The sequence below is a fragment of the Penicillium cosmopolitanum genome (genome assembly GCF_028827165.1).
Source record: "Penicillium cosmopolitanum strain IBT 29677 chromosome Unknown utg000006l:49.0-5199605.0:1.0-5204138.0, whole genome shotgun sequence".
Lineage (NCBI taxonomy): Eukaryota > Fungi > Ascomycota > Eurotiomycetes > Eurotiales > Aspergillaceae > Penicillium > Penicillium cosmopolitanum.
The window spans coordinates 3,225,513-3,237,068 of record NW_026622676.1 but is presented as its reverse complement, the minus strand read 5'-3'; the positions used below and the strand labels follow the sequence as shown (position 1 = coordinate 3,237,068).

Genomic DNA, 11,556 nt, shown 5'->3' with positions numbered 1-11,556 from the left:
CGGGAACTCAACGGACCGTATATGGTAATATTCTGGCAGCATAGCTAATATTTGAATGCTTCCCCATGATTTGTCTCCATGTCGCTCTGTCCAGATGAGCGGGACCTGTCAGTGGGACCTAAGCGGGACATCGGCGGGACCTCGGCGGGACCATTGTTTATTACAGAGGACGAGAAGACCAGTACTAGCAGTAATGAATCGAAATTCCAGTGCCACAAGAACTGTTTAATTATTGGCTTCTTTGATTGAACCAAGTATCCCGAAAAGTCAAGGCCAGGCTTCCCCAAGGTCTTTACACCTTTATGATCCAATCTCACTCGAATTGGAATACAATTAAATGCCAGAAGAATAAATTCCTTTCAACTCGTCAAAGATGAATTGTTGGCAGCTTCTGATTGTCCGATGCTGTAGCCTGATTTTGGCTCGCTAGGTATGCCAGTCCGAACAAGAGCGATGTTCTTTTTGGTCGATGTACTCCAAGCCCTTCGCCCAGACATAAAGTAGTCATCAATCTGCTCCAGGGTCAAGCGCGATGTTTCAGGAACGAAGAAAAACACCAGAATTACAAATGAAACAGTCACTCCGAAGTAAAAATAACCAACATTAGCGCCCATATTTCCATATGCAGGATTCAGCATGTATGGCGTCCAGAAAGAGGCACCAAAGGCGAATATATTATAGATAAAAGTCGTGTTCGCTTGGCCATAGGTGCGAAGTCTAATGCTGTGCATTTCTGCCGAGGAAAGCCACACACTAGGGCCGATGAACCCGCCGAATATAAAGGCCCAGATGCAAAGAAATGCGACCACAACGCTCTGGGCGGTCGGATCATCTGCTCCAAGGGCTGTGCTCACCGAGGAAAAGATGAGCATCGAGATAGCCATAAGGCCGTACCCAGCGAGCATGGCAAATCTTCTTCCTCCATAATCGAGTACAAATGGACCAATAAAGGCTCCACCAAAAATGCATAACGCAACAATGGCATTGATCAAGTATGGATTCTCAATTCCGACGCCCTCGAGGAAGAAAGCTGCGTAGGGCGCGACAAATTGGATACCTGTCAGCGGAAGACTAACCAGTACCAGGACAGAAACTGTAGTTCGACGTAGGTTCGTTCCACGATAGATTTCTGACCATGAAGCTGATTTTTCGTTTCTTCTTTCGATCTCTAAGTACTGTAGCACTTCATCCACTTGCTTGGTCACTTCAACTGAGTTTGGGCCTCGAGACTGAAACGCAGCAAAGGAGTCCCGGGCCAATTCCTCTTTCCCTTTCAAGAGAAGCCATCGAGGTGATTCGGGAAACATAAACATGCCCAAGGCAAGACTCAAGGCAAGAGGAATTTGACAGGCGATCGGTGTTTTCCACTGCCAATCATTATTTGATTCGAGTTTGGCTGAGCCGGCGCATACTGCTGATACAGTAACATTGCCCATGGCGAGACCAATGTTATAGATACCGAGTAGGAGGCCACGTTTGCTCGCCACGACACATTCTGAGCCATAGACGAGACTCGAAGCATACAGTTGCCCAATACCAATACCACCTATGCATTTGCAAACAATATAACTGGAGAAACTGCCGGACGTACCGAGCATACCGGCAGCTCCGACCAAATTAAAGACGCAGGCAATTTGAATCGTTGTTCTTCGGCCAATCCACGAGCCACAAACGCCGGAAATCACACTTCCGACACACATAAACAATATGCTAAGATTGATAAGGGATTGTTGCAGCGTGCTCAGATTGCATTGTTCGATACGGTTTCCAGTATTTGGATCAAGAGTTACCTCGCAATGGCCAAAGGACTTCTGGAAAGAAGGCATGATAAGCACAGTACCGGCGAAGCCATTGTCGAAACTCCCAATCCATGCTGCCCAAGAGACCCAGATTGAGAGGAGAATCATCTTCAGCGTAACCATTTGAGACCCCTCATCTTCAGAACAAGGGATAGCCGGAGCTCCAGAATCAAGTCGCTCGCGAGGGCCATCTTCGTTTGACATCTTGCTTGCCAGATGAAGAGGGTCTGAGAGCCTAACCACTGCAGACGGAGAGGAAGAAAGGCTCTATTCCGCTAAGTTGAGTTTGCGCTCAAATGTCGGTCCAGTCGAAGGGGATCTATTGTGGGAAGTTCACTGGAATCTGCGATCTGCGATCGTCGGGCGCCTCGGAATTTGGAGTGGCCTTGCGTTGCATTGCTTTTTCTCAGCGCCGGATCGGGTAGGAACCAAGCAAGGGTGTCTATCATACATAACACCTGTTTGTCTGAGATGGTTGCGCAAAGATCATAGATGCCAGGATTTTGCAGCAGGATTTCGTTTCAACATGTATCGGCTTAGTTGAAAGATCCTATAAGCCTCTAGACGCTTTCATGGTGTAGGCAGCGAAGAGTTTTGCAAGGGATATCCTGCCAGTGCACAACGAAAAACATTCACAGGGGAATAACAAAAATGGCCCGCATGGCTAGGCCTAGGCCGAACCGAAATATACCAGGAGCTCCGCCGTAATGAAAGAATTTAATTCATTTCACGAGAGCCAAGCCCGTCGCTCACTTGATTCCTGGCGGTAGCTGGCCCCTTTATTCATACTAAGTAGCATTTAGCGAATAGTAAATGTTAACAAATGAAGCTTGGCCCATGACTTTTTCGATTTTGTCGTTTGGCAAAATAGAATTGGTAGGTAAAAATGTTCAACAAAATTTAGGTTCGCAGGCGGCGGGACTGTAATAGATATCGTGGGAATACCAATCGGCCAGAGAAGTATGCTTTCCCCGCATTTTATCACCCCGTGGGACCGATTCAAAAGGCTTTAAAATGCTCTTGCATTAGCTAGCTTGTAAGAAAACTTTTTTGATCTATCTGCTTGTACTATGCTAAGCATATGAGATATGACCCGATAGTAAGAATCATTAGAAGACAAAACATTCAAAGACAGCGACCTACTTGTCCGACATCGACTCGCCTTACAACTCAAAGAGATCAGCCTCCGCTTTTGAGATACAAGATGGCACAAAACAAGGAATCGACAGACGACGATACCGTCCCAGGCACGGAAATAATGTGTGACTGGGAAGAAGTTCGTCACAGGAGAGCTAACATTGCGTGAGTAGTGACTTAGCCCTCTTTGATAGGACTCGCTGAAACAATATAGTTTAATCCCACAGCCTTCAAATGACCCAAGTGACCCATTAAATTGGTCAAAAACATGGAAGTGTGAGATACCCAAGGATGTATTGGAAAATCCAAGAAGACTGATTGAAAGACATCTACAGATATGGTTATCACGACCCAATTCTTATTCTTGTTTGTTGCTGTTGAATCAGCTCTTTCAATGGGTCCAATGTTTCCATTATTTGCGGCCGAATTTAATCTTAATGACACACAACTAAGTCTCCTGTCGGGCGCCTGTGTGCTAGCACTCGGCTACTCGAATTTTATCATCGTTCCTTTCTCGAACATATTTGGACGACGTCTGACAAGTTTGATATTCTGTGCCTGGGGAATAGGGTCGTGTATCTGGCAGGCCCTTGCAAAGTCCCATTCAAGCTTACTTGGTGCTCGTGTGGTCAATGGTGTCGCTACTGCAACAAGTGAGACTATATTGGTCCAGGTCATTGCCGATATGCTTTTTCTACATGAACGAGGGCTGTGGACTGGTGTATATTTGTGAGTTGGATACCCTACAATATTATCCCCAGATTATTTAAGCCGAGAACTAATATATCGTCTAGCACTGGGTATTTTATGGGATTGTTTATCGGACCCGTTATTGCCGGAAATATTGCAGAAAGGTATGTGACTTGTTCAATGAAATTGATATATCATACGATAATACTAGTACTATAATAGTACTGACATTATATCGTGATTAATCTAGATTCGGCTGGCGCAGCTTTTTCTGGCTTTCATTGGCTATGTCTTGTTTCAATTTTCTGACGCTGCTCATCTTTTTCCCTGAAACCAAATTTCACCGCCGAAATATTGATGAAACCAGAAATCTGGAGCTTGATAATACCCAGCCTTCAATTACATTGGATAAGGATAGGACGGGGCATTTAGAGAACCTTGAGCCTCCCTTGGTGACGGTGGGCACTGGTCGGCCTTCTAAATCTCAGTTCCGGCTGTGGCAAGGACTCGAAAAAGATTGGAAGCAGTTTATCGTCCGCGACATTATCTCACCTTTCAAATTCTTCTTTTTTCCAATAATATTTTGGGCGGGCCTGAACGTGGCAGGACCTGCCAATCTTCTTCTTTTCTGGAACCTGACGGAGTCCGCATTTTTCAGTGCCCCGCCATATAACTTCACCCCGGCAGGAGTTGGTTACACCAATTTCGCGTTCGCCATCGGAGGTCTTGTTGGGCTTGCCACTGCAGGACCTTTCTCCGACTGGGTAGCCATGAAAGCCACCAGGCGCAACAACGGCATTCGCGAGGCTGAAATGCGACTACCGGCCCTGATACCTTACTTTATGACGACTGTTATTGGCATTGTCATTGGCGGTCTCGGATATCAGAATTTGTGGGAATGGCCCATAATCTTGGTAGTCGGCTTCGGATTTAGTGGCCTCTGTGTTACAGCGGTGCCGACTATTGTCATCGCTTATGCTGTCGACTGCTACAAGCCTATATCAGGCGAGATTATGGTCGTTGCTACCGTGATTAAGAATACCTGTGGGTTTGTGATGAGTTATTGGGTATCTACATTGGCAGAAAAGAAGGGATTCATTACCCCCACGATGGTTGAATTTGCCTTAACGATTGGACCGATGCTATTGGGCATCCCTATCTATTTCTTCGGTAAGAAATTTCGCAAATTGAGTCGAAATTCGTTTATGAACTCAGAAAGCGAATGATTCTTCTGGGTAACTGTGATGGTATTGGAGTGGCGAGTTGCCACTCTGGCAAGCTCCAGGCCCGGGGTTCTTATACTATCCTCTAGCGTCCATCATAGTACAAAATGTTCAGTGCATCAATTTTGCCCCTTTTTAATCTCTCCCCATTAATGAAGCAAGCCAATCACTAGCTCACTTGAATCATTCTCCAACGCCAAATCAGAATACCCCGGACTTACCGGATTCCTGGGTCTTTTATCGTTCCTCGTGTTCAGATCTAGCGGATGTGGGACCTGGGGTAGAAAATGCGGGGTCTCCTGAGGTCCCGCCGACTCGAGGATTTGACATCTTCACCTCCCGGAGCGCTAATATCGTCGCCCTAAGGATAATTTTGATCTAAATTAGCAATGCCAAAGACCCGGGCTCGAACTAAACGGCAGCGGATCTGCCCCTGGTGTTTCTTGTCATTTTCGAAAGAAGAGCATCTTTCGCGGCACATCCGCTCGCACACTAAAGAAAAGCCTTTCAATTGCTCTTCCTGTGGGAAATCTTTCTCTCGCCAGTAAGATTCTGGTCTGCGAAGAAACAAAACATTTTCCTCTACTTATGCTCTTTCAGTGACTCCCTTCTACGACACATGAGAGCTCATGATGCACCAAGCCAAGAAGAGGAGACATTCGGACCGGCAATGCCCTCTCTAGATACACCAACAGTCACCGATCATAGCAGTGTACCCTCCGCTTCTTTGGAGCCTCATATTGATCAATTCTCCCAATTTCATACTCATGGTACAACGTCAACCAATCCTTTGCCGCCAGGCCACCACGACTCGGCCTCTCACTCGCAGACCGGTTTACTGATACCCAATGGGCTTTTTGACCATGTTGAGGACAGTAGTCTAGACTTTGACCATTTTTTACAGGCCCCTGTCTGGTTAGCCGACGAGCATTTTGATCTCAATGCTTTGAATTCGTCCGTTATGGAAAGTACTCTAGGACTTTTCTCTCCCGCCCACACCGCAAACGAGAGCAATGCCGATATGACACTTCAGATACCGATGGAGACTTCTCATGGACATAAGGAAGATCAAGTGCGCCAGTATTGGTTCAATTATGTTGGAACACATAGCAATGGATATGTGACTCCAGAAACTGCCACAGATCATGTGGAGCTGGACGAAAAATACCGGCAAAATCTATCTCAACGACTTCAGCAGCGGGTTCCAACCGAGCCATTGCCATCGACCGAGTTTTTAGTAAGTTATTGAGCCTAAGTTTTCACCGCCCTTTTTGGAAACCGAAGCGAAAATGTGATGATCTGACCTTATCACAGAATCTTTGCATCCAGTTATTCTTCACGCGTTTTAACCCGGTCTTTCCAATTGTGCATGCTCCTACATTTCGACCGTCGGCTAAAAGCTCTCTCCTTCTATTGTCAATATGCTCCATTGGCAGCCTTTTCGTTGGTTCAAATTATGCAGTGACCCAAGGTTCAATAATTTTCGAAAGACTCAACAAAGCCATTCTGTCATCAGTAAGTCAGAGGTCGCTTGCGTTTGATGGGGGGTGCGATAAAATGTGCGGAAATGCTGACCCTACTCAGTGGGAGAAGTATCTCCTTAGCGGTAAAGCGGAGGCTCTCGCAATGACCCAGGCGTCTCTCATTGGACAAACCTTTGCGATGCTATCAGGGGTGAGCCTTCATTTATTTATCTAAAGATGTCCTATACTGATTTAAATAGAAACCGAGAGATCTACTTACCCTTCAGACCTTCCATGGCACAGTGACAACGGTAAGTAATTAAATGGATTATCTGAAGCCTAAGCTCACGTTAAATAAGTGGGCACGCCTGTATAAAATGTTCGAGGCCAAGAGACCAACCGACCACTTGGACACATTCCTGGATACGCGGACCCCAGAGGAAGCATGGAGGACATGGGTTCAAGCTGAAGAGCGGAGCCGGTGAGATACTCAATTTCTCCATTTTTGGCTTGGAATTACTAATTTGATTATCGTTAAATAGGGTCGCAGCGGGTCTTCATATTCTTGACACCGAGATATCCGAACTTGTTTTGACGCACCCTCTTATGCGACACGATAGATCGCTACTTCCTTTGACTGCACGCCACGAGCTCTGGGTAGCCCCAAATGCAACCCAATGGAAGGATATTATGATCAGCAGAGCTCCTCCTGAAGTCTCAAGCGGAAATATCCAACTTGACTTTGACTCCACTGATGGCTTTCATAGCTATACGGAGTTGGAAGGCATCAATGCTCGATTAATGGAGCAGAAATTTATGAGTACTGCTTCTAATCAAGAGCTTGTCGAGCAGTTTGAGCCTCAACTAATCCACTTCCTCGACGGACATTTTCGCTCTAAGCCCGAAGGCAGTTTTGACCCATTCTGCCTGGAGGTGTTATGGCACTCGGTGTTTATATCGCTTTTGGTGGATATCTCTCGGTTGGAGTTAGCAATTGGGAGAGAAGGATATGAGGAATCACTTCTCCATCGCGATTATGTGCACTCGTGGTCTTCTTCTCAAGAAGCTCGTCGTTGTGCTCTACATGGAGCATTAATTCTTCGAAAACTGCAGAACATGCCATTAGGGGTGGAGCCAGCAATCCATGTGCCCAGGGCACTTTATCGGGCAGCGACCGTTTGGTACGCGTATACCGAATTCGGAGGAGATCAAGACACTAGCTTCCCGGAAATATCTCCTAGTCCCGACATAAATTTCCCAGAGCTGTCTTTCTTGAAACTCAATAGCGAGGCTTTACTTTTCGAAGCCAACGGCTATCGAACGACTAAGCCGAAAACGTCAGAATCGAGCACATTGTGTGGATTGGTGGACCTTCTGCATCGAATCGGCCACTGGGGATTATCAAGGAAATTCGCGGAGCAGTTGAGCATCTTGCTGAAAGAGAAAGATAGTTAAAAATTTAAATTAAGGGCTTTTGCCACCTAGTTTTATGAGGTGTTTCAACACTCATACCCCCTTTTTCGACAGACCTTTATCTCACAAAATTTCCAAAAATTGAGCAATTGTTCGTGCACAGACCATGAAGTTCTTGTTTTTTAGAAATCAAACACTCCCGTGTTTCGCAACCTTTGGTGCCTGAAATTCCGGGCTTGTTTGCACATCGGAATCAAGGGGGTTCAGGTTTTTTCAACGTTCAAGATTGTAGGTTGCTGCCCAGGTGTGCTTCGCGTCTCAAATAAATCCATCTCCGGTCAAAACACGCTGTTCGGCTGTCTGTTTCCACTTTTCAGAGAAGCGACTTGGATCATAAACGATTACCGATCGATCGGGTCACAAGCCAGAGAAACCTCGGTGCCCCATTCTGACTAACTAGTGGTAACGGTTTCCAAGTTCCAGAGGCTCGGTAGGGGTGCTGTCACCGTGCCGTCAAGTGTCAATACCACTTGTCAAAGAGCTGCCCCATCGCACCTCTCGCTAGCCAAACACACAAAGCCATTGTCAAGGTTCTAGACGGCGGATACATTTCTGCAATGGCCAAAGCTACCCAGAAATAGTTCACAATCTGCTTACCAGTCAACGGAATCGCTACCAATTTCGGATGACCGACCCGCGTTGTTGTGGATTTGATACCCACATCCATCACCGAATTCGGCTTAAGGGCGGAGTCAAAGTTCGCTCTTCATGTTCCCTTTGGCTCAGAATCCCTGTTTCTGTGCTCGAAGGATTCATTGCTTGCAGATTTGGATCTGAGCAGAGTGGTGACATTGTCCCGGCAGGCCAGAAACCCCCGCATGCGAACTTTGTGTCGAAATCATAACCAAGCAGGCGGAACTCATGCGGGCTGTTTGCCCCGGTCTCATATCGTCGATCTCCGTTTGCCATTTGCCTAGGAGCTTCCGTGGCTTTCCTGTGATGCGCTAGAGGTGCGCTAAGATCGCCCCTGACGCGCCGAAGGCTCTCGATCACCGGCTGATTATCGCCTCCCAGGTTCCGTGCCCGCCTCGCGGCACTTGTGATTCTTAAAAATCGGTCTTTCCCCACACAATTGTCTTTCTGTCAGAAATAAGTCGCTTCGGTCACCACAATTATGACTGATGATGAGCACCAAAGGGTGCTGGCAGTCAAGACGGTCGCAGCCGTCTTTTTACCGATAGCATGCATAGCTGTTATGCTACGCTGCTATGTGCGTGGATGGGTGGTGAAGGGATTTGGGTGGGATGACGGGTCCATGGTGCTTGCGATGGTAATTTGGCTCTTCTCCCCAATCTTTGAAAGGTCACGGTGATGATTGCAGATCCCGAGCTAATTGAGGTAGGCATTCTATATTATGTTCTGTGCGTCCATGATTGGAGGTACTTTGTTCGGTACTGGACAACTGTATGACAGCGAAAGCGCGGAGCATCGAGTCATAGCTATGAGGGTAAGGGCTTCCTCGGGGTCGTTATTTAGGCGCGAGATTTTCTAACGAAGTACACAGTATTGGTGGCTCTGCGAAATTGCTTACTGCTTTGCTTCGATTTTCTGCAAAATCTCAGTGTGCGTTTTCCTCATGCGAATCACGGTCAAAAGGCATCATATTTGGACGCTGTACATCGTGATGATCCTCACGGTTCTTGCCGGCCTAGTGTTTATGTTTTTGATGCTATTACAATGCAAGCCGCTCAGCTATTTCTGGACTCGCTTGGCATTTGACCCTTCTATTGAGGGACACTGCATTAGCATCAACATTGTCATTACCATGACTTATATCTACAGCGTTTTCGCTGCGTTGTGTGACTTTACTGTTGGGATCTTGCCAATATTCCTCGTGAGGAAACTACATATGAAGCGCGAGGCAAAATATGCCATCGTCGGGATTCTCAGCATGGCTTGCATGTGTGTTATCGTCATCTTTCGCAGTTATCTTTGGTCAGCGCAACTAACAGTTTTCAGTGCTTCATCCGCCGTGATCATTCGATTTCCGTTCGTTAAGACATTTGGCGATTACGAATTCCTTTGTAAGTAAACCGCGCTAACTATTTCCGAAGCCTGAAAGCGTGGCTGCTAACGCACTATAGACTCTACATATCAAATCGCCATTTGGTCAAATATCGAAGCCGGCCTTGGAATCACAGCTGGAAGCCTTGCAACCCTTCGGCCCCTGCTTCGGAAAATTATGGGCTCTCACTCCGACCCAGAGTATTCGTCTGGTTTCCCAAGAATTTCGGGCTCACGTCGAGTTGGAGCGAGTGGACAACGGCCATTGCCATTAGGCTCTCTGGATGGAAATGGGAGGAACGAACTGAGACCGGATAAACTGGCTGTGGTGGTGACGGATATTCAGAGCCAAAGAGATGTAGGAAATTCGTGGCCGGAGCCTTCCAGTCCCAGCAGCAGCGAGGAAAGGCTGACTGCAGATAAGGCGACGATGGGGAAAATGGAGGTCGGTGTCCATCGCACATTCGAAGTCACCACAACTGCGGATACTACTAGTAGTACCGATGATGGGGAGGGATCACACCGAATGGCGAAGGAACACATATAATAAAAAGCCCCCTACTATGTATAACACTATTTATGAAGTTCTACGAAAGACGAATTATTAATTACCTCCCTCTCCAGCTTGAAAACACAAGCGTTCCCGTACTCTTTAAATAGATTATTTGCTGGTGCCCCTAATCTTGAATTGGCCCCCAATGCCAAGTCGTCAGGTCGAAGTTGTAATTCAGTGCCCATGCAGCCAAGTTCGCATATGGATAATTGCTCTCCACAGTGGCTTGGACCCTTCGCTCCGACTCCGAACAGGAACCATCCCCACTTTATTATATGACTATCCATACCCCAGTTTTTGAGAATAAATTGCGAACCAGAAAACATATGGCTGGCTGACAAGTGACACATCAAAGATTGTGAACCGTATATCACAATCTTCTGGGCAGTTCTACACGCCGCAAGGATTCCCGAGCAAGACACTCACTTCATTGCCGTAGGTAATCATAGCCACGATATCGAGATAGCCATCTCGGTTGAAGTCACCCACCGCAACACCTTGCGGTCCACCTCCTACAGGGAATGCGGCCTACACCTGGAAGCTCCCGAGGTCCCAAATCCAGTCCCGAGCAAGATGCTCAATGTATTGTCGGCAAGATTGGCAGTCATAATATCAAGATTACCATCTTCATTAAAGTCGCCAGGCGCCAACTGCAACACTGATCAGAGTAGACACCACAGGGAATATGGCTTATAGCAAGAAGCTCCCAGATACAGTTCTAGATAGGTATCTCACACACTCTCGATAGCAAGTTGATAAGGGGTTGTGAATACAGGGGCAAACACACAAAGTCTCAAGATTTGGTGGGGATGGGCTGCTTATCAGACACAATAGCCAGGCCGGAAGCACGCACGGGGGCCAATCAGAGCCTACATGACTTGACCTTGGATGCTGGAACTTTTTGCCGGAATTTGTGCGCATAGCAAACCCCTAGACTTCCAGAGAAGTATACAGGTAATTTGCGTATAATAGTGACAGAACGCCCACTACAATTGCCACTTGGCTATTTGTGATGTATGCTTAGTATCATATAGGCAATGAGATAACGCTAGGGCGACAATATGGTAGGAGTGGTTATTTTGAATCTTTAATAACACATGATCATACAGCTTACTCGTGGTCTGCCGTTCACGATGACGAAATCCGCAACACGGGCCACCAAAAAATGCACAACAGGCATCTCCGTCCTAGGTTGTCAATGCCAGGCGGTATAT

General features: G+C 46.8%; 4 protein-coding genes across 4 annotated transcripts; 3 read left to right on the top strand and 1 right to left on the bottom strand.

The window, feature by feature from the left end:
- Window positions 1–359: 359 nt before the first annotated feature.
- Window positions 360–2,003, bottom strand: N7509_005728 (mfs monosaccharide transporter protein; the record flags this gene model as incomplete). Its single annotated transcript, XM_056630365.1, has 1 exon — window positions 360–2,003. One exon carries the CDS (start codon window positions 2,001–2,003, stop codon window positions 360–362), a length of 1,644 nt encoding a protein of 547 aa, XP_056489667.1.
- Window positions 2,004–3,003: 1,000 nt separating this feature from the next.
- Window positions 3,004–4,852, top strand: N7509_005727 (uncharacterized protein; the record flags this gene model as incomplete). The annotated part of the gene is made up of 5 exons (XM_056630364.1): window positions 3,004–3,101; window positions 3,151–3,212; window positions 3,272–3,665; window positions 3,731–3,790; window positions 3,877–4,852. The coding sequence occupies 5 exons, from the start codon at window positions 3,004–3,006 to the stop codon at window positions 4,850–4,852; spliced, it is 1,590 nt and encodes a 529-aa protein (XP_056489666.1).
- Window positions 4,853–5,238: 386 nt separating this feature from the next.
- On the top strand, window positions 5,239–7,767 carry N7509_005726 (uncharacterized protein; the record flags this gene model as incomplete). The annotated part of the gene is made up of 6 exons (XM_056630363.1): window positions 5,239–5,393; window positions 5,450–6,086; window positions 6,164–6,523; window positions 6,573–6,623; window positions 6,651–6,793; window positions 6,855–7,767. 6 exons carry the CDS (start codon window positions 5,239–5,241, stop codon window positions 7,765–7,767), a joined length of 2,259 nt encoding a protein of 752 aa, XP_056489665.1.
- A 1,132-nt stretch (window positions 7,768–8,899) lies between these two features.
- On the top strand, window positions 8,900–10,336 carry N7509_005725 (uncharacterized protein; the record flags this gene model as incomplete). The annotated part of the gene is made up of 5 exons (XM_056630362.1): window positions 8,900–9,055; window positions 9,128–9,232; window positions 9,290–9,687; window positions 9,745–9,809; window positions 9,870–10,336. The coding sequence occupies 5 exons, from the start codon at window positions 8,900–8,902 to the stop codon at window positions 10,334–10,336; spliced, it is 1,191 nt and encodes a 396-aa protein (XP_056489664.1).
- Between the last annotated feature and the right edge of the window lie 1,220 nt (window positions 10,337–11,556).